At 53.3% G+C, this 22,232-nt stretch overlaps 1 protein-coding gene across 12 annotated transcripts in view; it reads left to right on the top strand.

Annotated features, from left to right (window-relative positions):
* DCTN1 (dynactin subunit 1) overlaps nt 1-17,823 on the top strand; it is a 29,486-nt gene extending 11,663 nt beyond the window's left edge. For 3 of the 12 annotated variants that reach the window (XM_047744379.1, XM_047744373.1, XM_047744369.1), the window contains exons 2-32: nt 1,041-1,286; nt 1,552-1,630; nt 1,826-1,860; nt 2,565-2,585; nt 4,992-5,009; nt 6,389-6,409; nt 7,648-7,839; nt 8,182-8,379; nt 8,526-8,730; nt 8,807-8,885; nt 9,009-9,168; nt 9,281-9,385; nt 9,562-9,753; nt 9,841-9,957; nt 10,205-10,357; nt 10,965-11,125; nt 11,231-11,399; nt 11,658-11,726; nt 11,959-12,021; nt 12,130-12,279; nt 12,442-12,603; nt 12,686-12,817; nt 13,047-13,172; nt 13,419-13,561; nt 13,842-14,008; nt 15,368-15,382; nt 15,574-15,707; nt 15,822-16,014; nt 16,235-16,314; nt 16,853-16,942; nt 17,346-17,823. In XM_047744379.1, coding sequence (XP_047600335.1) covers nt 1,059-1,286; nt 1,552-1,630; nt 1,826-1,860; nt 2,565-2,585; nt 4,992-5,009; nt 6,389-6,409; nt 7,648-7,839; nt 8,182-8,379; nt 8,526-8,730; nt 8,807-8,885; nt 9,009-9,168; nt 9,281-9,385; nt 9,562-9,753; nt 9,841-9,957; nt 10,205-10,357; nt 10,965-11,125; nt 11,231-11,399; nt 11,658-11,726; nt 11,959-12,021; nt 12,130-12,279; nt 12,442-12,603; nt 12,686-12,817; nt 13,047-13,172; nt 13,419-13,561; nt 13,842-14,008; nt 15,368-15,382; nt 15,574-15,707; nt 15,822-16,014; nt 16,235-16,314; nt 16,853-16,942; nt 17,346-17,483 — 3,795 coding nt within the window. In that variant the 5' untranslated portion in view covers nt 1,041-1,058 and the 3' untranslated portion in view covers nt 17,484-17,823. Of the gene's footprint in view, nt 1-1,040; nt 1,287-1,551; nt 1,631-1,825; nt 1,861-2,564; nt 2,586-4,979; nt 5,010-6,388; nt 6,410-7,647; nt 7,840-8,181; nt 8,380-8,525; nt 8,731-8,806; nt 8,886-9,008; nt 9,169-9,280; nt 9,386-9,561; nt 9,754-9,840; nt 9,958-10,204; nt 10,358-10,964; nt 11,126-11,230; nt 11,400-11,657; nt 11,727-11,958; nt 12,022-12,129; nt 12,280-12,441; nt 12,604-12,685; nt 12,818-13,046; nt 13,173-13,418; nt 13,562-13,841; nt 14,009-15,367; nt 15,383-15,573; nt 15,708-15,821; nt 16,015-16,234; nt 16,315-16,852; nt 16,943-17,345 lie in introns of those variants that run through there. The other 9 variants (XM_047744370.1, XM_047744374.1, XM_047744372.1 and 6 more) reach the window with 9 other exon arrangements.
* The last annotated feature ends 4,409 nt before the right edge of the window (nt 17,824-22,232 follow it).

Genomic DNA, 22,232 nt, shown 5'->3' on the forward strand with positions numbered 1-22,232 from the left:
ATCTTCAGAACCAGGGAGTCACTTTCTCATGCCTCATTCATCTCTTTGCTATAAGGCCCCTGATTCATGGAGCTGCTATTGCTAAAAATGGCTTAGGTGTGATTTTCTTCTAAACCATGGCCCTCTTTGGAAACCTAATTTCAGGTTGTGTCCTGTCATCACGGGTGTGTCAGAAGCTGAGAACTTCCGAAGGACAATGTTTAGTCTATTCCTTTGCTCTGTCGATCCATGGGATGATAGCCACCCATTTGGACCACTGGGCAGAGTCTAGGGGACAGTGTAGGTCAGATCTGAGGTACCAGATTTACCTGGCCTTTGTTTTTCTTTTTATAGCAACATAATGTGGGGGAAGAATCTCTAGAGTTTGGGGTAGAGTTGCTAGGACAGGGTGCAGGCCAGGAGGAAGGGAACTAAATGGTTGAATGGGCTTCAGTGAGGCATCTAGGAATGTCATGGTGGGTGTGTGGATGGGGTGGGGGGAGTCGGGTCTGGAAGGAGTGATGGTGACTTAAGGGCTGGAAGGAGGCACAGTTGTGTACCTTTGAAAGAGAGAGGCCTAAGAGAGCTGGTTGACCACAGGGAAGACAGACAGCAGTGCGAGTAGAATAGGATCCTGTGGGGTCACCCATGAGTCACCTGTCTTCTCAGCTTAGGCACCTGAGTCAGGGCACTGGGTTTTGGAGAACCTGGTCTCAATTGAGTTATTCGCTTGAGCTTCATTCCCCTCCTTGGGGGCAGTGCTCCTGAGACACTGACATTCACAGGTCTGTCATTGAATTCTGATTTGTTATAAAATTTAAATATAAACTCTTAAAAAAACAGTAGCAGATTCCAGAGGAGTTTGGAGAAGTCTTAGAACATCACCGGTACTTTTCAGAAGGGAATTTGGGACCCACTTCACCCTGAAAGTGGGGTCCAGGGAAGTGACTTCTTGTCCTTTTTCAGTCCAGGATCCTGACTAAGGCCTTTCTGGTGCATTAGGCTGCTACCCTTGACCCGAGGCCTTTAACTGCATATGCTTGCACGTGTCTTTCTTTCAGACGCCCAGTGGCAGCAGAATGAGTACAGAGGCAAGTGCCCGGCCTCTGCGAGTGGGCTCCCGTGTGGAGGTGATTGGAAAAGGCCACCGAGGCACTGTGGCCTATGTCGGAGCCACACTCTTTGCCACTGGCAAATGGGTTGGCGTGATCCTGGATGAAGCAAAGGGCAAGAATGATGGAACTGTCCAAGGCAGGAAGTACTTCACTTGTGATGAAGGGCACGGCATCTTTGTGCGTCAGTCCCAGGTACCTCTACCCTGTTTTGAGTGTGTGCGTGTGCACGTGCTCTGTCGCTTGTGCAGCTTTTGTGTGGGGCTCCCTTTTCCTGGGCATGAGTGTACATCTCTGGTTGAGAGAGTGGGAAGTAGCGGGGGAGGGAAGATTGGTCATCCATCCTTATGTCCATCCTTATGGAAGCTGCCCTGTACCCCAGGCTTGCTTGGGGCATGGGGTGGGGGCAGATCACAGCCATCCTTGATCTGACTATATTGAGTCTGTTCTCTGGCTTGAGATCCAGGTATTTGAAGATGGAGCAGATACTACTTCCCCAGAGACACCAGATTCTTCTGCCTCAAAGGTCCTCAAAAGAGGTAACAGCCACTCAATTAAGTTGCCTTCCCACATCTAGAAGTCCACAGGACTTCTGCCCAGAATATAGGGCCACAGTGGTTCATGAGATTTTTCCATCACCACCATATTCCCTTGTTACATCTCTTCTACCCCGATGGTCTCTGCCCCCACCCCTCTATACAAACACACAATTTATTTCTGCTTGCTTTCTACAGAGGGAACGGACTCAACTGCAAAGACCAGCAAACTGGTGAGTGGTTGGGGATGGGAGTGGAGAGTAAGAGAGAGAAAGAGGGGAAGGAGAAAGAGGAGGGAGACCACTCCTAGGCAGGTAGAAATTAGTAGGTGAGTAAATGGAGTTAAGCCTTCCTGTCTCTAACCTCCTTGAGAAGGAAGCTTTCTGGGTGTGAGTTGCTGCTTTAGGGGTAGAATAAAGGTGGTAGCAGGGAAGAACTGTTAGGGTCCAGAAGTTTAGGGTCAAATGGGGCCAAGGCTAGGGGGTGACAGGAAAGATAGGTCTGACCCTAGTAGTGCTGTTGCCAGCTTCCTACCTTTTGGTACCCAAGATTGCCAGGATGTTAAAGGTCAGAGGGTAAGGGTAAGGTGAAAACTAGAAGAAGAAGGAGCTGTCCTGCTCACAAGTGAATGATAAGGAGCCAGTCCCACTGCTGCCTGTTTTAGGCTGTATGCAGAGGCCCTGTTCTAATTCTCTGCTGCTCTGCACAGGGTATGTGTGGTGGGGATTCAGACCCTCCAGCTTCTCTGGATCAGGGTGTGGACATCCTGGAAGCTGATCCTTCAGGGATCTCACTTACCCAGGAGTTGGTAGTGACCTGACTCTCCCCTTTACCTGTGTGTACCTGAGTTGGTCTTAACACCTCCCCCAAGATGTCTGGCCAGCTAGCACACTGTGATGTCTGTTCCTAACTCTCCCCTTTCCTACTCCTCATGCAGCGGGGACTGAAGCCTAAGAAGGTGGTGTGTTTACTATTTGTGCCTGGGTGGGTGAGGGCCATGAGCCCCCTCCCCAGCTGTCCTGCATGTCCTTGGGCTGCTGCATGCATGTTTGTGTGACCTTGGGGCTGGGATGGCCAGAGGAAATGGCGGCCTTGGCTTTCAGGGTTCCTTTGAGGGATGCAAGGATATCAGGCTTAGTGTCCAGGCTCAGGTGGCACTCATTGGAGATGACCGCTGCACCTACTTGTCCCCCTCCCCACTGCCTTAGGACTTCTAGTCAGAGACTCCAGACATTCAACTGTAAATGTAAAGCAGTAGCATGGAGTAGGGCATTTACTGGGTTACACTCGGTTTCAGTCTGAGTTTGGGGGCAGTGGGAGGAAACATGGAGGTTGGGAGTGGAGAAAGTACCAAACGAGATGATTGGGCAAGGAGCAAGAGGCCAGGGAGCAGAGCACAGGAAGAACAGTCCTGAGTTAGAAGGCCTGAGAGTCCGTGTGTCTGTTTCTGGGCGGCGCTAGCTGTGGATGCCCGCCCTCACTCTGCTAGTCAGTTTTTCCCTACCTCTTCCTCCCTCTGGTGCTGCACTTGAGGCCGCCTCCCACCCCTTGTGGCCCGCCTCCCAACCCCTTCCGGCCTTCCATCAACCATCATTGTGTGGGGCTCAACTCTGCCACCCCCAGACTCTTTTTAAACTCTGAAGTCACTGCCCTGACCACTTCCTCACACCAGCCCGTGTCTTGGGCCTGTGCCCAAACTATCTCTGAGTTGCATGTGCCTGTCTGACCTGTATGTCCTGTGCCATATGTGTGGTTCTGTGACTTCCTTGTCTCCAGCTGTCTCAGGCCCTTCTGACCTGCATGAAGAGCTACTGGATTGGGCCAGTGGGTGGGGAGAGGAAAACATCTTTTCCACTCCTGGTTGTTGATGGGTCCTCACTCTGGAGTCTTGCCATGGAAGAGACCACATTCTGGTGTTTGCCTTGAGGTCCTGGCTTGGGTGGGAGTGGGGATAGGAGAAGGAAAATAATGCTGTAAAGGGTGCTGAGCCCGTTACAAGGTTATAGAAACTTGGGCTTTTCCCTGGGTTATTGTCTTCTGGTTGGGGCTCCCAGTCTTGCCTCAGGCCCCTGCATAGAGAAGAGCATGGACCTGCAGTCTGATATCCATGGAGGACTTCTCACCACAGGGGGACCTGACCCTGGGCAGGGCCTGAGCTGTGTCTGAAAGTGGGGGTTTTGGCATCTGCCTGGGGATATGTGGCAAAGCCCAGCCTAGGCTGCCTTCCTTGCTCCTGTGCAAAGTGCCAGTCAAATAGTCAAGTCCCCAGCCAGGTCGTCATCTCCAGTGGCTCTTACACAGCAGAACACCTAGTCCAGGGCCCTGCTCTCACCCCCCGGGGGAAACAGGGAGCTAGCACCAGAACAACAACAACAACAAAAGGAACTTTGAGGGGGAGGGCAGAAGAGAATCCAGATGTCTCTGCAAGGTGCCCAGTCCCTTCTGGAAGGTCTTTAGAGACAGACTTTAACCTGCCTGTAACCAGGGGAGGTTTGGGAGAGGAGCGAAATAGTCATTATTAGAGCTGCTTCTGAGTGTTTCCTGGGGTTTCTTATTGTCATTGTATGCCCCTCAGAACGGATGCTGTCACAGAAGGGGTATTCTGGGTGCCTGCGCCTCATGAGAGACCAACCATAAGGGCGTTGTCTGTGTGTATAAGAGACAAGTGGAGTTAATTGGGCTGTGGACAGAGTGGAGTGTCTGAGAGGGGCTGGTGGAGCAGTGAGGCTCTGTGCCTCTGCCCAGTCATCCCTCAGCCCCAGAGAATACTATTTCTGGGATGGTCCCTAGCCCAGTTTTTTGGAACAGACTCTTGGGGATGGGGGTGGGAGAAGGGAAGGGGAGGGAGGAACCAGAACCTTTTCCACCCAGGCAGAAGCAGGGCGGGTTCTGCGCCGGACTTTGTCCAGTCATGTGGGGGAGGAGGAGCCAGCAGAGCCCGGCAGTTGCTAGGAGACCAAGGAGCAGTGGCTCCACCCCCACAGATCAGAGGAGGGTGGGTGCATGACGTCAGGTGGAGCTGGTGCTGCGGCCACTGAGGCTGCCATCAGCCTTAGCTGGTGAACTGGGCCGGGCTCCTCTCCGGTGCCTGCCGGAGCCTGGCTGTCCCACTGCGCACCTGCAGGGGCTTCTGCGACTGAGCCACAGCCGTTTTGCGGGCCGGGAAGCTGGCCTGCCGGGAAGCTGAGGCTGCATTGTTGGGATTTGATGCACTAATCTCCTATCTCCGCCGCCTTTCCCTCTGTTCGGTCTCTTTCCCTCCCTCCCTTCGTCTGTCCTTCCTCTGTGTGTTTGTCCATCCTCCTCTGTCCCTCCTTCTCTTTCCTCTCCTGGCTTTCTTTGGTTTTCTGCAATGATGAGACAGGCACCGACAGCCCGAAAGGTACTCTTGCTTGCTCTGGTCCTGCTGCCGGGTTGCCAGGGCGATGGTGGCAGTAGGCTGCTGGGGTGGGGGTGGGGGCTGATTGACTTCGTCTGTCTACCTGGTTGGGGGAGGAGGGTAGGGATGTAGAGGGGGAGGGAGAGGTGTGTGTCACTGCCATGGCCCACATCCTGGGCATTTGTTCTCTGCTTTGGGCTCTGACTGTGTGTTCTGGGCCTTGTATCCAGTGGCCTCACAGCCTTGGGCTTCAGGCAGGTTTTGCTGCAAACTGGCTCTGGGAGTTTCCTGTGAGAGGATATGGGGAAGCAGGTCCCAGTGTCTCCATGCCTCTAGCAGGCCTACCTCACCCTTATCCTTTGCTAGGATGCCTCTTGGTTGTACTCTCGGTATCCCTTCTCCACCAGGGTTTGTATTAAAGGGCTTTTCCAGGGTGGGATGGGGACCCTAGAATAGTTTTTGACCCACAACTATGGAGGCTCAGCTCAGGGTAGGAGGGGTGGGGTTTGGTCTCCTTAGACTCAGTGTCTTCTAAAGGTAGGGTCCAATCCAAATCTGTTTTTGCTGTTTTGCTGTAAGATACTGGGTAGCAGGAATAAAATTTGGAATTTGGGATTAATCATCTATTTTGGTTTAGGGCACTAGTTTCTCTATGCTGCTGCCTACCCCCACGTCCTTTCTTGCAGCTGGGTGGGGTTACTTTGCTGAGCTCTGGGTTCTGGTTAATGCAGTATTCATGGTCCTGACACCTGAGCCCTTTGCCCTAGGGATGGGGACTGCTGCAGGATCTGGTCCTGGGGGAGGGGAAGACAGCAGCACTGTTTTGCCTAAGGGGCCTGAGCACTGAGCACCCCCCTGCTGGGGTCATATCACTCACTTCTGGGCTTCTAGCATCACTCTGGTCACATGGTATTTCTAGGGGGTCTTCTGTGCAGTCTGGCAGTTGAAGGAAGGGGCTGACCTGGGAAAGTCCTTGGGAGTGGTGGGTGGGCGGGGCCTCTGGCTCTGGGCTGGAGTGCAAGAAGGACAGTCTCTGGGGACCTCCACCAGCTGCTGCCTTTGGTCTCCTGTGGCTCAGCCTAGGAGATGGGGATTTCTGGGATTTTCAGGGTACTTAAAAGGGTGAGGTCTGCAAGGGTTGGGCATAAATGGGGGAAGGAGCCAATGGAGAATAGGATTCTGAGGTCCTGGAGTAGAAACAAGGTGATTCACTGGAGGGAAAAGGGGATGGGGTAGGGATGGGAGTGGGGAGGCAGCTAACTGTAATCCCATTCCTGGTACTTCTTCTGCTCTCATTGCTGTCCTTTCTGCTGTCTGTCTTTCTGCCATTATCCTTTCTTTCCTGACTCCTCCTCCTCCTCTGGCTCCTGTTGCCTGTCCAGACCACAACTCGGCGGCCCAAGGTGAGAAAAAAAAAGGCCTCTGTACATGCCACTGCTGAGTGTAGACTCACATTTCAGGCATGTGCTTGTGTGTGGGCATGTGTGTGAACAAGTTAAAGGTGGTTGCAGTGCATCCTGGGTTCTCTTTTTCAGGGGAGTAAGGGGACTTAGGGTGGTGACAGGCCTCTCCTGGGAAAATGACTTCTGACTCTTAGGAGGTTATCTGAGCCAGTAGCCTGAATGCAGACAGGAAATGAGAGTGGTTGTGGTCAGTCAGGGCCGGCTTTCTTGAAGAAGGGCATTTTGACTAGTTTTTTGGTGCGTGAGTAGGGGTAGAACTTAGAAGAAAGGTGAAGAAGAACTTGTCAGTGTCAGGGGATAAGGACCTGGGGTTATCTGTGGGTAGCATATGAATTCTGAGTGTCAGCCCATCAGGAGAACTTCAGGGCTCAGTACTGCAAGAGAGAGCACTGGGCAGGCCTGTCTGCTACAGCCTGGGGCTCCAGGGAGCTCTGCCCCAGCCCCACGGGGCCCTGGGTAAATGTTGCCTGGTTAGAGCCCCTTTGTCTTATGGGAGGGAGATGACAGAAGGTTGGCCCTACTGACCATGTTTCAGAGGGGAGCCTAGGAGTACAACTTTCACTCTGGCCCTTTTACCTGAAGGGTCCCCTAAAGTAGACCAAGGGAGGGAGAATCACCTCAACTCCCAAAGAGTGGCATATAGAGCTTGGTACCCCCATTTTTAGCCCAGCCTTCTCTGGGAATATGAAAGTTAGAGAACAAATTCCAATTTGTTCTTTTGCTCTGGGAATGACATTGAGGTACTTAATCTTCCTGGGGGAGGAGGGTACAGACCCAGAACAACAGTAGAACTGGGAGTATTAAGAAATTGCTATAATGATCACAACTGGGTCACAGAGGGGAGGACTGGGGAGTAAGGGATTCTGCTCTAAGGGGGTAATGCCAGAACTAGGAGGAATGTGGGGTCAGTGCCAAGGGAGAAGCATTATAATCTTATGTCTTCTATCACTTCCTCCCTCTCTCCTCTGTCCGCCTCCTGCCTCCCCCATCCTTTGTCACTATCTCTGACTCTGTGTCATTTTTCCTCTCCCCTTCACTCTGCTTCTCTGTTCTCATTGTGCTTTGATACTCTCTCACTGCCTTTTTCCTTCTCTGTCTCCTTCCCTTGGCGGATTCTCATATTTTCTCACCCCCCACCCCCGTTCTTTTTCTGGCTTGCCCCTGCCCTCTCTGAATAGCCCACCCGCCCTGCCAGTACTGGGGTGGCTGGGGCCAGTAGCTCTCTGGGCCCCTCTGGCTCAGCATCAGCAGGTGAGCTGAGCAGCAGTGAGCCCAGCACCCCGGCTCAGACACCGCTGGCGGCACCCATCATCCCCACGCCGGCTCTCACTTCTCCTGGAGCAGCACCTCCGCTACCTTCCCCCTCCAAGGTAAGGACTGGGGTTGGAATGAAGAAGAACTAAGACATGGAGGGCCTGTGACCCCAGGCAGGATCTTAGAAATTTTCCAGAGGTGGGGGAGACCCAGAATTTGGGTCTGAAGGGTGGGGACACAGCATATGGTTCTGCCATTGACTAGCTACCTTTTCTTTTCTGCCCTTTTCCACACTTTTCCCTTCTGGACCCTCCTTTCTCAGATGTTTGTAGGCCACTTTTGCTTTTGACCTGGGGCTGGAAAGATGTTTATGTACATTCCTATGCTTTTGCTCCAGCTCAGCCTTGGTGAGGAGAAGGGGGAAGCTATGTACCTACCAAGGGGTCTCTCCTTTGCAGGAGGAGGAGGGGCTGAGAGCCCAGGTGCGGGACCTGGAGGAGAAACTGGAGACCCTGCGGTTGAAACGGGCGGAAGACAAGGCGAAACTAAAAGAGCTGGAGAAACATAAGATCCAGCTGGAGCAGGTGCAAGAATGGAAGAGCAAGATGCAGGAGCAGCAGGCAGACCTGCAGCGACGCCTCAAGGAGGCGCGGAAGGTGGGACTTGGGGGGAAGAGGTGGCTGGGGAGCTTGGGACCCAAGCCGGTGCACCGGACAGTAGGCTGGAACCTGGAATATCCCGTGAGAAAGGGTACGTGAGGTGTCCCTCGCTGGTACTCCCTCCAAACTCCACCCCTCCTCAGGAAGCCAAGGAGGCCCTGGAGGCAAAGGAACGCTACATGGAGGAGATGGCTGATACTGCCGATGCCATCGAAATGGCCACTCTGGACAAGGAGATGGCCGAAGAGCGGGCCGAGTCCCTGCAGCAGGAGGTGGAGGCGTTGAAGGAACGTGTGGATGAGCTCACCACCGACTTAGAGATCCTCAAAGCTGAGATAGAAGAGAAGGGTAAGGGGCCAGGAGCTGATGGGGGCCAGATGGTGGGGTTGGAATCATGTCTGAGAGTGTTAATGGTCTTCCCCAGGCTCAGATGGGGCAGCGTCCAGTTATCAGCTAAAGCAGCTCGAGGAGCAGAACGCCCGCCTGAAGGACGCCCTGGTGAGGTAGGGTCCCCGCCCTGCTTGGCTCCAGGCTCGCTCTCCTTTCTTTAGATGCACGAGAGAGTGCCCATGGCCAGTGACTCAAACACAGCACTTCCTCCCTTCTCCCTTTTTGCTTCTCCACAGGATGCGGGATCTTTCTTCCTCTGAGAAGCAAGAGCATGTGAAACTCCAGAAGCTCATGGAGAAGAAGAACCAAGAGCTGGAGATTGTGAGGCAACAGCGGGAGCGTCTGCAGGAGGAGCTGAGCCAGGCAGAGAGCACCATTGATGAGCTCAAGGAGCAGGTCTGGGGAGCCCAGGCCCTCACCCAGGGGACCCCTCTCTTCAAAGGCCAGTGCCTCCTCTTTCTTGGTGCCTTTCAGCAGCTCTTCCCCCTGTTCCCTCCTTATAACACAGGTGGATGCTGCTCTGGGTGCCGAGGAGATGGTGGAGATGCTAACAGACCGGAACCTGAATCTAGAAGAGAAAGTACGAGAGTTGAGAGAGACTGTGGGAGACTTGGTAAGAGAAGAGACCCCTGACTTCCCACCCTGGTAAAGGGTATTTGGAGGGCACTTGCTGAAAGAGGGACTGATATGACCTCTGACCTTTGAGCAGGCTGTGTGGTGAGTGGCCCACCCTGACCTGCTACCCTGACTCTGCCTTTCCTTTGCCGCTACTGCCTTATGGCCTCCCAGGAAGCGATGAATGAGATGAATGATGAGCTGCAGGAGAATGCACGCGAGACAGAGCTGGAGCTGCGGGAGCAGCTGGACATGGCGGGTGCGCGGGTCCGGGAGGCCCAGAAGCGTGTGGAGGCAGCCCAGGAGACGGTCGCAGACTACCAGCAAACCATAAAGAAGTACCGCCAGCTGACCGCCCACCTTCAGGTGCCTGTGTACCCCCTGTTGTCCACCCACAATCACCCTGGGCTCCCTTGTGACCCAGCTGTGCCTCATTGTCTCTCTCTCTCCTAGGATGTGAATCGGGAACTGACAAACCAGCAAGAAGCATCTGTGGAGAGGCAGCAGCAGCCACCCCCAGAGACTTTTGACTTCAAAATCAAGTTTGCTGAGACTAAGGCTCATGCCAAGGTCAGGGGAGTGGATAGGCCAGAGAGTGGGGAGTGTTGGGGGCATCCAGACTGGCTGTGGCTATAGGCTGATCTGGCGTGGGGTTCTGGACTTCACGTGGCTGGAGAGGGGGATGCTTTGCATGGTGGTCTGGAAGACTCCTCGCTAGGGCTTGTCCCAGAAGCAGGGGGCCTGGTGGAATGAGGTATGATAGTTCCGAGGCTCTCTCCAGCCTGGCTGAGAGCCCACCTTCCTGTCCACCTCACAGGCAATTGAGATGGAATTGAGGCAGATGGAGGTGGCCCAGGCCAACCGGCACATGTCCCTGCTGACGGCCTTCATGCCTGACAGCTTCCTTCGGCCGGGTGGGGACCATGACTGCGTCCTGGTACTGCTGCTCATGCCTCGTCTCATTTGCAAGGTATGGCTGGTCTGTCTAATCACTTGCTGTGTAGCAGGCCCAGAGGATGCTGAGTGAAGATAGCGGTCGGTGTCCCTGCTCACAGAGTTTATCTTGTGGTGGAAGAATGCAGTGGGCCAAGTCGCAGATGCATGCGCATTACAGACTCTGGGCTGTGAAGGGCAGGCGGCTTCTCTGAGACAGCACTACTGGGGCTCTGATTCAGGTGGAAGGGTGGCACCAAAGGAAGAACATTGGAACTGAGACCCAGAAGGTGACTAGGAGCTAGTGCCGGGGATGACCGTCAGGATAGGATTCAGGTGAAAGGGTAGTGGGCGCAGTAGCTTTAAGGCAGGAAAGAGGTTAGCCCCACTGGTTCACTACCCTTTCATCTCCACATCCCAAATCCTCACAACCGCCAGTGATCACATCATTATCCTTTCCCTCGGTGAGACTCCCTTGCCCACCTAAGAGCTGTTTCTGCTTTCCTCCACATGTGTCCATGCGCTATCCCCCCCCGCCCCCCGCCCAACCCTCCCGCCTAGTTGCTCAGTTTAGTGTCCTGTGTTCCTGAGTCTGTTCTCCGTCCTCTGCTCTGAGCCCAGGTCCCTGGTGCTTCTTCCCACAGGCAGAGCTGATCCGGAAGCAGGCCCAGGAGAAGTTTGAACTAAGCGAAAACTGTTCAGAGCGGCCCGGGCTCCGAGGAGCTGCAGGGGAGCAGCTGAGCTTTGCTGCCGGGCTGGTGTACTCGCTGAGTCTGTTGCAGGCCACGCTCCACCGCTACGAGCAGTAAGTGACCCCCGGCCCCTGCCCCGGGACCACAGGGCCAGGATTGGATGGAACTGAGAGTTCCTGGCAGGTCTTGGCCTCAGAGGACCCTTTTCTGGTCTCCAGCGCCCTCTCTCAGTGCAGCGTGGACGTATATAAGAAGGTCGGCAGCCTCTACCCTGAGATGAGTGCCCATGAGCGCTCCTTGGATTTCCTCATTGAGCTATTACACAAGGATCAACTGGACGAGACTGTCAACGTAGAGCCTCTCACCAAGGCCATCAAGTACTACCAGGTCTGGGCGAGAATTCAGGCTTGGCACAGCAGGGAGGGAAGGTTTCTTCTGCTGAGGCTGTTGCTAGTGTGGCCAAGGCTGTATGTCCTAGGCTGGCTGCTTAAGGCTTGGCTTGCTCCTCAACGGACTTGCCCGAGGATGCAGCTCCTTGGGGTCTCAGGTTCTCTTATACCTCTGGAGTCCTGTGGTGACTGGGGCAGTTTGGGGAGAATTCTCCATCCTTCCAAGGTCTGAAAGCAGTCTGTCATTTCTCCTCAGCATCTGTATAGTATCCATCTTGCTGAACAGCCCGAGGACAGTACCATGCAGCTGGCTGACCACATTAAGGTGAGGTGTCTGGGCCAGTGCTTGAGCCCCCTGTAGAGGTCAGCAGTGGGGGACATCAGGTCAAGAGACCTGGCCCTTAGGTGTCAGGTGTCCCATAAGACTGGAACAGTCAGATCAGGAAAGCCAGAGAACCGACATCTTTGTTGGTGGAGAGGAGGGACTTGTTAGAAATAGCGATGGGGCAGAAGGGCTCCTGTTGGGGGCTGACAACCACACGCGTCTGTCCTTACAGTTCACCCAGAGTGCCCTGGACTGCATGAGCGTGGAGGTGGGACGGCTGCGTGCCTTCTTGCAGGTGAGAGCACAGCCAGGTCTTTTTTACTTCCTTTTCTTCTTTAGTTCCCACCTGTTCACCTCCAGCCCTAATGCTGTCTTGGTTCCCTATTTCCTATTCCCTGAGTAGGGTGGCCAGGAGGCTTCAGATATTGCCCTTCTGCTCCGGGACCTGGAGACATCGTGCAGTGACATCCGCCAGTTCTGCAAGAAGATCCGAAGGCGAATGCCAGGGACAGATGCTCCTGGGATTCCAGCCGCTCTGGCCTTTGGAGCACAGGTTTAGGGCAGCGAAGGGGGAAGGAAAGGAAGCTGAGTAGAAGCAGGAGGGGCCTAGAGTGTTGAGGTCTGCATCTGGTCAGGGAACAAGAATGGTCTAGAGGTAGCTGGGAGCTCTGGCGCGGGACCTGGGCTGGGTTCCTGACTCTGAACTGTCGCACAGGTGTCGGACACGCTCCTAGACTGCAGGAAACACTTGACGTGGGTGGTGGCCGTGCTGCAGGAGGTGGCAGCCGCTGCCGCCCAGCTCATTGCCCCACTCGCAGAGAATGAGGGACTGCCGGTGGCTGCGCTGGAGGAGCTGGCTTTCAAAGCGAGTGAGCAGGTAGGCCTGGATGGCTGGACAGAGGTGGTGGCAAAGTCCTGGGGCCAGTGTGGGATTTTCACCGCTGCCCTTGCTCCTGCAGATCTACGGGACCCCTTCTAGCAGCCCCTATGAGTGTCTGCGGCAGTCGAGCAACATCCTCATCAGTACCATGAACAAACTGGCCACAGCCATGCAAGAGGGCGAGTATGATGCAGAGCGGCCCCCCAGCAAGGTGGGTAGGGAGCTCTTTGGAGGTGCTCGAGGACCCCAGAGGAGCCAGACTTACAGAGTTGCTGCTGGTGTGGGAGGGCTGGGAGAAGGGAGAAGGTAGGAGAAGGGAATCTGGAGAGTACCACCCTGCTTGGAAGGCAAGGCTTTCCCTATACCCAGCTCTCTCTGGAAGGAGCACATTGGTGACCTCCTCTCCCCATTTCTGCCTTCTGCTCCCACCTGACCCCTAGCCTCCCCCAGTTGAGCTGAGGGCTGCAGCCCTTCGTGCAGAAATCACCGATGCTGAAGGCCTGGGCTTGAAGCTTGAAGATCGAGAGACAGTTATCAAGGAGTTGAAGAAGTCATTGAAAATCAAGGTGAGGGGGGAGGGTAGGCTCAGGATCTGTGGAGCCAGGAAATACTGCTGAGGTATAGGACAGCTTTGAGTGTTAGGGATCTCCTGGGACTGGAACTGGTTGGGGGTTGAGGGGAGAAGTGGCACCTGTGATCAGTGGGGAGAGCACCTGTGGGCCCTTTGGAGCTTTCTGGTTCGTGGTCTGTCCTGGGTCCCTGGGGCCCATGAGAGGATGTGAGGGAACTAGACACTCTCTGTCCTTGTCCAGGGGGAGGAGCTGAGCGAGGCCAATGTGCGGCTGAGCCTCCTGGAGAAGAAGCTGGACAGCGCTGCCAAGGATGCAGACGAGCGCATTGAGAAAGTCCAGACTCGGCTGGAGGAGACGCAGGCCCTGCTGCGGAAGAAGGAGAAGTCAGGCACTTTCCCTGCATCCCTGCTTGTTCCACTCCTTCCTGGCAGCCGCTCTCCCTCCTAACCACCCCCTTCCCCAGGCCCTCTCCGAGTGAGACGCTCCTCAGAGGAGATACCATTTTCCTTCCCCACTGCCAAGCCCATTGTGTCATCCCAGTTGGAGCATGTGCTGCTCCCGGCTCCTCACCAGCAGGGCTACTCTGAGGCCCTGTCAGGACTGAGAAGTGGGGCTGGTGCTCTGGGGAAGGGACCCTGCCCAAGCCCATATTGTCTTTCGCAGGGAGTTTGAGGAAACGATGGATGCACTCCAGGCTGACATTGACCAGCTAGAGGCAGAGAAGGCAGAGCTAAAGCAGCGGCTGAACAACCAGTCAAAGCGCACGATCGAGGGGCTCCGGGGGCCCCCTCCCTCGGGTATTGCTACCCTGGTCTCTGGCATTGCTGGTGGTGAGTGTAGTGGGTGAGGCAGCGTTAGCCCAGAGGAGATTGAATGGCTTCCCTCCTGTCCTTGGCCTCAGTTTGATTTCTCTCCCCCTCTTACTGGATGTTCAGCCAGGAATGTGTTTGCCCGGTTTTGCTCTGTGAAAGCTTTTTACCAAGTTTTTACTTCTCCTGAAGATAATGCGCAGAGTCCCACTGATCAAGGTGGGGCATTACCAGCTTGTCAGCGGAGCCCAGAATTACGACGACAATTAGACTCTAACAGATGTCCCTTTTGGGTCTGGTCTTTCTGTGCCAGCCCAATATCCCAGACAGTCATCAGCCTGCAACAGATTAGGCTAACTTAGCTGCTGTATCCAGCCATGCCTGATGCCTCATCTTGATTGCTCTTTTGCTTGCACTTTGTATTTCTCTCTATTGAGTTCATGTGCCTTTATCCTGTGGAATGGCTGTCTTTTCCATTGCTGAGTTCTCCCATTTCCACTTGGGACTTGTGTTCTGACCTCTCTCTGGTCTCTAGTATGGTCAGGGCCCTTTACCTGGAGTTTTTCTGGTTCTGAAGCCCAGTCTCCCTAGTTTTCCAGGACCAAGGGGGTGTCCACTGCTGTGCTGGTTCTCATCTGCCCTGTAGTTTTTCAGTTTCTTTCTTGCTTCCAAAAGTCAGGCTCCTTGGCCTGAAGCCCTCAGGATCTCTAGAGCTCCCCTGCTATGCCTGTCTTGTCAGTTCGCCTTCACTAGGTTCTTGCTCTCATTAAAGCCCTCCTCCCTGGTGCCTCTTGTTCTTGGGAGGCGACCGAGGACTTGTTGGCCTTGGACTTGTGTGGTATAGTTGGCTCCTGTTCCTTGGGCAAGGGGTCTCCAGAGTTACCACATTGTGTTGTAGCACAGGCTCTCTAAACCGATACTGGTTCTGATTCACAAAATTTCCCACTAAAAAAAGAGCGTCTTTCTCCCCAGAATAATGGGGAACCCAAGGAGCAGGGAATGCAGCTGCACCTTCAACTTCAGCTTTGCTGCTGTGGAACAGTACAGGTGCAGACATCTTTGGGTCTCGGGAGCAATCCCTCTGCCCTTCTTAGAGATGGAATGTGAGGCAGGGAACAGGAACGCCTCCTGCCCCAAGTGCTCCCTCCAGTGCGCACCCCCACTGCAGCTCTTCCTCACGCTTCACTCCTCTTTCACACATACTTGCTCTTCCTACAGGCGCAGAGAGCAGGGGCAGGTTCTTGTCGGAGGGGGCGTGAGGGTTAGGAACAGGTGTTCCTGTAGATTGTGTCCAGGATTCCTCTGGTGTGGCCCCTTAATCCCAAGTCCTAACTCATCTCTCCTCTCTTCCTGCTCCCCCATGGGCTATCCTGAACACAGAAGAACAGCAGCGAGGTAGAGAGCCTCCCTGGCGGGGGTTTGCCAGGGCTATGGGAAGTGGGTCTGGGGGAGCAGGGTAAGACTCCCGCCTTGGGAGCAACCAGGACTGGAGGTGGGAGTGGATAATGAAAGGGGATGAGCAGGGATGGGGCCCATCTTCCACCCTCTTCGCTTGGGGCTGATGACATTGGTCTTGGTACATGCAGGAGGTGCCCCTGGGCAGGCTCCAGGATCTGTGCCAGGCCCTGGGCTAGTGAAGGACTCACCACTGCTGCTTCAGCAGATCTCTGCCATGAGGCTGCACATCTCCCAGCTCCAGCATGAGAACAGCATCCTGAAGGTGAGGGGGTCACAGGAATGACTGGGGTGCAGATGGAGTCCACTTGCCCCATTGATGATAGATGGCAGGGCCTTCTGTTGCTTCTTACCACCATTCCTCTTCTTCCCCCCACAGGGAGCCCAGATGAAGGCATCTTTAGCAGCCCTGCCCCCTCTGCATGTGGCAAAGCTCTCCCCCTCACCTCACGAGGGCCCTGACAGTGAACTAGCAGCTGGTGTGCTGTATCGTAAGACCAGCCAGCTGTTGGAGACGTTGAATCAACTGAGCACACACACCCACGTAGTAGATATCACTCGTTCCAGCCCTGGTATGGACCCATCAACCCATGAAATGAGTAACATACCCCCCTCCCTTTGCCCCAGGGCTGTAACCCCTACCCAGGCATGTGCCATATGGTAGAGCCTCTTCCTAGCATTGCATTCTGGCTTCGGTGCTCGGTTTGCTTGATTCATCTATTCTCTTATGGACCTGCTCCATGAGAGGGTCTACTGGGCCTTGGTGGGCCTCACTAGCTTCCTTCCCCACAGCTGCCAAGAGCCCATCGGCCCAGCTCCTGGAGCAGGTGGCTCAGCTCAAGTCCTTAAGTGACACCATCGAGAAACTCAAGGTTAGCTCAGACCCTACTCTTCCTTGGTCTGCAGAGTTTGCTTCATAACATTTCCTGTTGGAGCCCTTAGTACATTTGTTTCCTTGGGCACTCTCAGAGTTCCTCTGGGCCCAGCCCTGTGCTAGACAGCACACTGGGGAGGAGGTGGAGGGCAAGGCAGGGTTCCTGTCTCAGAAGCTCACTGTTTTGGTGCAAACAGAAGACAGATTCTCATCAACAAATTGGGTTGAGCTAAGATCATCTTTAGGGTGTGGGGTTCGGGTGCAGATTCTTTAGTGCTGAGATCACTGGGGGGGTAGAATGGTTGGGGGTGGCTTCCCAGAGGCTGTAGAGTCTGAGTCAGGCTTTAAAGGATAAGTGTCTGTAAAGTAAGGATGTTGGATAGGGATGGGGTTGGAGGTGAGAGCAAAAGTATGGTGACAGGACCAGGTCCCTGCTCCTCCTGATCCTGGCGTCCCTGTGAAACCAGGGAGATTCTGGGCTAGCCTGGGCAGGGGGTGTTGTTGCTTAAATGAATCCTTGTTCTCCTCCTTGCCAGGATGAGGTCCTTAAGGAGACCGTATCTCAGCGCCCTGGAGCCACAGTCCCCACTGACTTTGCCATCTTTCCTTCATCAGCCTTCCTTAGGGTAAGAGGGAGAATGAGGAGAATTGAGGCCTCAGGTGGGTCCTTCCCTCTTCTCCAGAATATGAAGCAGCCTTTGGGGGCTCAGGTCAAACAACTGCACATCCTGAGTTAACTGGCCAAGTCTTACTCGTAAGCAACTCAGATGTGCTTGCAGTGCTTCCAGAAATCCCAGTATTTTAGCAGTTGAACATCTTCTATGACTTTTGACACCTGGAGAGGCTCAGAACTCTCTTGACAGACTCTGTACCCCAATTCTGATTTGGAATATGTAGTCACCATAGTCTAGGAGCCCCAAAGTCTGTCTCACGGGGGCTGCCTTTGTCCCAGTGCTCAGGGTCCCTGTCAGTGGCACACAGCTCAGGTGAACCTCTGACCTGGGGACCTCTTCCCTTGCCAATTCCCAGGCCAAGGAGGAGCAGCAAGACGACACGGTCTACATGGGCAAAGTGACCTTCTCGTGCGCAGCTGGCCTTGGACAGCGACACCGGCTGGTGCTGACCCAGGAGCAGCTGCACCAGCTTCATGGTCGCCTCATCTCCTAAGTGCTCCTTCCACCCCATGCACTTCTACCCTCCGCCCTCCTGATGCCACTCCACCTGACGCACAGCCTCCTCAGCTATTCCCCATTGTAGAACTGTGTGCACAGCTGTTCCTGCCCTGTTCAGCTTTATTTCCACCTGTCAGTGCCCTGCCCCTGCCCCTTGACTTGGGTTCCCCTATTTCCATTCCTTGGCCTCTGCCAGGATTTGCTGTTCAGCTGCTCCCTCCTTCCTGAGGGGCCTCAGGGCATGTGGGGGGTAGGCTGAGACTCCACCACCAAAGGTTCAGTGAGGTTCCCCTGATAGAGGACTTCACCCCTTGATTAAAGCAACTTCTGCTTCAGTGCTTTCTGTGTGGTGTTGGCAGTGGGACTTGGGCCTTTTGGTTCAGAGCAGGAGTGGAGGAGAAGGGATGCTGAGGAGGCTTTGGCTGTGCCAGATTTGAAGGTCCCTCTCTGTAGAGACCAGTGGAACGGCATGCCCCTAACACTCATGTGCACGGAGTTACTGTGAACAAGGAGAAAAGGGCTAGACCAGGGGCTTGGCACCCAAGTTCTTTATGGAGTTAGGGGAGCTAGGACTTAGGGTCAGTCACCCTACCTCCATGCATCTGTCAGCCAGTTCCCACTCACAGCAGAGGGACCTTTCCAGAATGCAAACTGGGCCATATTATTCCCTGCTTTAAATCCTGAAATGGTTCTTCCAACTAAAATTTCTAATTTAAATAAAATCCTGAAGTCGTTTCTCTAAGTATCTAGAGATACTTTAAATTCACTAGAAGTACACACAAGGCCATCTGTGTTCTGGGTCTTATCCACCTCTCCAGCCTCTCACGGGGCTACTTGTCCACGTGTGCCTTGTTGTCTTCCCTTAGTGAATCCCTGCAGTTGCTTTGGCGCCTTGTGCTCTCTCAGGCTCCTTTCCGCTGCCCAGAATGCCGGCCACCTCCTGCCCTCTGCTCCCCTGCGTGCCCCACCCCTCCTCAGCTGACATCCTGTTCATTTATTAAGACAGCCCTGGCATTGCCACCTTAGGAAATCTCCAATTCTGTGGCCTCTTGGGTGCTCCCGTACCGGAGGGAGTAGAGAATGTGAACGTTTTTTTCCAGGTGTGCTTGGATTTAGTGGCTTTGTTCTTTGACAGGGTTTCTAACCTTTGGTTTGCTTTCTCAATGGCAGAATGGGAAGAATGATGCCTCCCAGGGTTGCCGTGAAGGCTAAAAGAAAGTATGCGTGCTGGCTTCCAGCACCGGTGGCCCATGCCCTGCAGGCCTGTTTCCCTTCCCAGTGCCTGCACCCACAACACTGCTTCATACCGGGAAGCATCTCTAGCCATTGCAGTCATCAGTTAACCCTTTGGTTACCCACCGTAGACAGAGTGAGAGTTCCTAGAGGTTGTCTTTTTTTCTGGGCATCCCCCAAAACACAGGGAGAAGAGCACATGTTTGGGAAGGAGAGCTGTGAACTTCATTTTGGAAATGGATATGAGGTGCTTGGAAGAATGTATGAGTGCAGATGGCCCTGGGCAGTTGGAGCTGAGGTCTGGAGCTTAGCAGAGAAGTCTGGATTGGAGATACAGTTTCGGGGATGAGTTGTGTCAGTGGTGGTTGGTTTGGATGAGGTGTAGGATGAGCATGAGGTTTAGTCCAGGTCACTTAGAGAACTGAACCAGAGGCAAAGCCAAAGTGTAGTGCTTTATAGTAACTGCAGTCCCAAAGCACTGTGACTGAGGAAGAGGGCCGGAAACTCAGGGAAGGAGAAGAAACAAGTTTTGTTTTATTGAGTCGCCCACTGCTTCGCCAAAGCACAGCTAGCCACCTACCCACATGGGCTGTCTCTGGGGAGACCGTTCACAAGCATGGTACCTGGCTACAACATTACACTGGGGTTGATGGAGGGGTGGAGAGCAGATTCGCCTGTTCTCCCTCTTGTCTTCTGTCTTCTGTGGTCCGGTTTGCCCTGTGAGGTGTTGCTTTTCCTCACTTGCTGGGATTGTATGACTTGGCCACGGGAAAAGCCAGATCCCATGCCCTGTAGTCCCCCAGGTCCTGAAGGAGTACAGTGAACAGAAGGCCACTGGCCTGCAGGACTTGGTCAGGGCAGAGCAAGCGACTGATGGCTTGGAAATCAGGTGAGGCCACAAGTCACCTGAGGAGAGTGTCTAGGCAGAGGGAGGGCAGAGTCCTGGGCAGTTCTGAGTATTGAAGAGCCTGCTGTAGAGCCCAGGGCAACATTCACTGGAGCAGAGGCCCCCAGAGGAAATGTCAGGGCCAAGGAGGAGAGATTCAGGAGAGGTAGTCAACAGCCTCTAATACAGCTCAGAGGCAATGTGGCTGCGTTCTAGAAAGTTGCATCTGATTCTCAGATGCCTGGCGAGCTGAGCAGTCTCAGTGGGTTAGAGGGAGTAGGAACTGGGTCATGGTGCCAAGAAGGGGGAGAGAGCAGCATGTGTGTACTGTGTCCCAATGTTCAGTCAGTGTTCAATTGTGGAAGCTGGCCAGCAGATGGCAGACCGCTGACACAAGCATCATTGCCTGTGAATAGTGATGGGAGCTGCTTATGGGGCCCACGAGGGTTCGGGAAACTGGGATGTGATGATGGGGGGAGAGAGGCCTAGTGAGGCACTCGGTACAAGGATGGGGGAGAGCATGGGAATGGCCTCCTTTGGTCCATCCACCCAGCTGACAGCTGTGATGTGAGAACCAAGCAGACTGGCCATTGGCAGGGGCATGGTATGAGCAGCCTCAATCTTGTCAACTAGGAATCTCTTTTTGGTGTTCTTGGGCAGATTCTCAAGGTCAATGGCACTTTCCCCAATATAGTGGCAGCTTTGTGAAGTAAGAATAAGGCTCATATTCCAGCTCTTCCATTTATAAGCTATGGGAATTTGGGCAAGTTCCTAATCTTGTCCTCAATTTCTGTCTGTACTGGGGCTAATCGCACCTTTCTCAGGTGTATCCCTTCCGGAGGTAATCTTCAGGGCAAGATCAAGTGAAATAGCATGCTTCACCCAGGTACTCAATAAAAAAGGATACTTGGGAGAGGCTGATACTGAACAAATGGAATGACATACAAGCAGTCATGTTCCGAAGACATAGATTTATGATGCAAATAATAAATTTTGGGTCCCAAAGGAGAGGCAGTCCTTGGTGCCCAGCTTTTGGCTTGTTTTTTGGGCAGTTACCATCTCACTCGCTACCGTCCAGGCACTATTTCCTCTTCTTAGTGGGCCAAGCCTGAGGAAGAGTCAAAGTCACCCCAGTTGGATTTGCTTGCTTAGTTCCCATTTTTTGTGCTACCTGATGGTGGGGGACAGGAGTGGAGGCAGTATGGAGACTTGAATCTCTGTTGGCTCACCCTGGGAAACGTGCCAGGCCCCAGAGCCCATTGTGCCCTACCCAGCCCTGGGGCTGAAAGCAAACAAAACTTCTTAGGATGAAATACCTTGACCCCTGGCAGAGAGGCCTAGGGGCACCTAGAGAACATGGGCTCTGAGGGTAAGAGCTCCTCTTGCCTCCCTGTGGGTGTACGCTCCATGTAGCCTTCTCCTTGAGGTATATTGAGAAACCTGTCACTCATCCAGGCTGCTTTCATCTCTACCACGCATGCCAGCTGGAACGGGCACTGCTGCTCCCGGGGACACAGGGTGGCTACTGCTGACGTGCGCAAAGGGCCAGCATGCACGTTTGACCTCCATTCCTCTCCGGAAGCCTGAGGAGTTGGGGAATGAGACCTGGACTCATCTTGCTCAAATAATGTGTCAGAGTAAATATATGTCTGTCACCCTATGTTTCGTTCTGTTACTTTTTATCATGGGAAATTTCAACATTCAAATGAGGAGAGTAGGATGTAAAGAATCTCCATTTGCCTAAATCTACCATTTCATGACTGATCGTGTTTCCCCACACCCTTTTGCTCTCCTTTCCTTCCAGATTATTTTGAAGCAGATCCCAGCCATCGTCTTCTCATTTCATTTCAAAGTATTTTAGGATCCCTAAAAGATAGTCCTCTTATAGAAAACTATAATACCATTATCCCATCTAAAAAATTTAATCCATCAAAGATCCAGTGTTCAAATTTCCCTGATTGTCTCATAAATGTTTTGTTTTATAGTATGTGTATTTGGGTAAGTTTCAAGGGAAAGACAATACACCACAAATAGTTGTCTCTTGAGTCCCATTTTCTAAATTACCACTATTGCACCAATACAACATATGCTTTATATCCGTATGTCTTAAACTTCATTTTTTAAATAAAATATTTTATTTATTTATTTGACAGATCACAAGTAGGCAGAGCAGCAGCCAGAGTGGGGGGGGGAAGCAGGCTCCCCGCTGAGCAAAGAGCTCGACATGGGGGCTTGATCCCAGGACCGTGAGATCATGACCTGAGCCAAAGGCAGAGGTTTAACCCACTGAGCCACCCAGGCGCCCCCTTAAACTTCCATTTTTAATGTGTCAGTCAATACGTACATATATATTACATATATGTACACACACACATACAAGATCATCTTGAGAATACAATAAATACAATGTGGAGGAAGATTGAGAACATAGGCTCCCAGTTCTTAGTCACCAATGGTTGTAGTGATTTTCCTTTCAGTGTTTTGCATTTAAAACTTTAATTTAAAGATGTCCTGCCATGGCTCTGTGACCATAGACCTGTTGGAGGGGGAGTACAATGAAAAAAAAAAAAAAAAGGACCCAAAGTTAGGAAGAGATAAAGGAGGGAAATCAAGAGAGAATATATT

Source organism: Lutra lutra, chromosome 9 (genome assembly GCF_902655055.1).
Source record: "Lutra lutra chromosome 9, mLutLut1.2, whole genome shotgun sequence".
Lineage (NCBI taxonomy): Eukaryota > Metazoa > Chordata > Mammalia > Carnivora > Mustelidae > Lutra > Lutra lutra.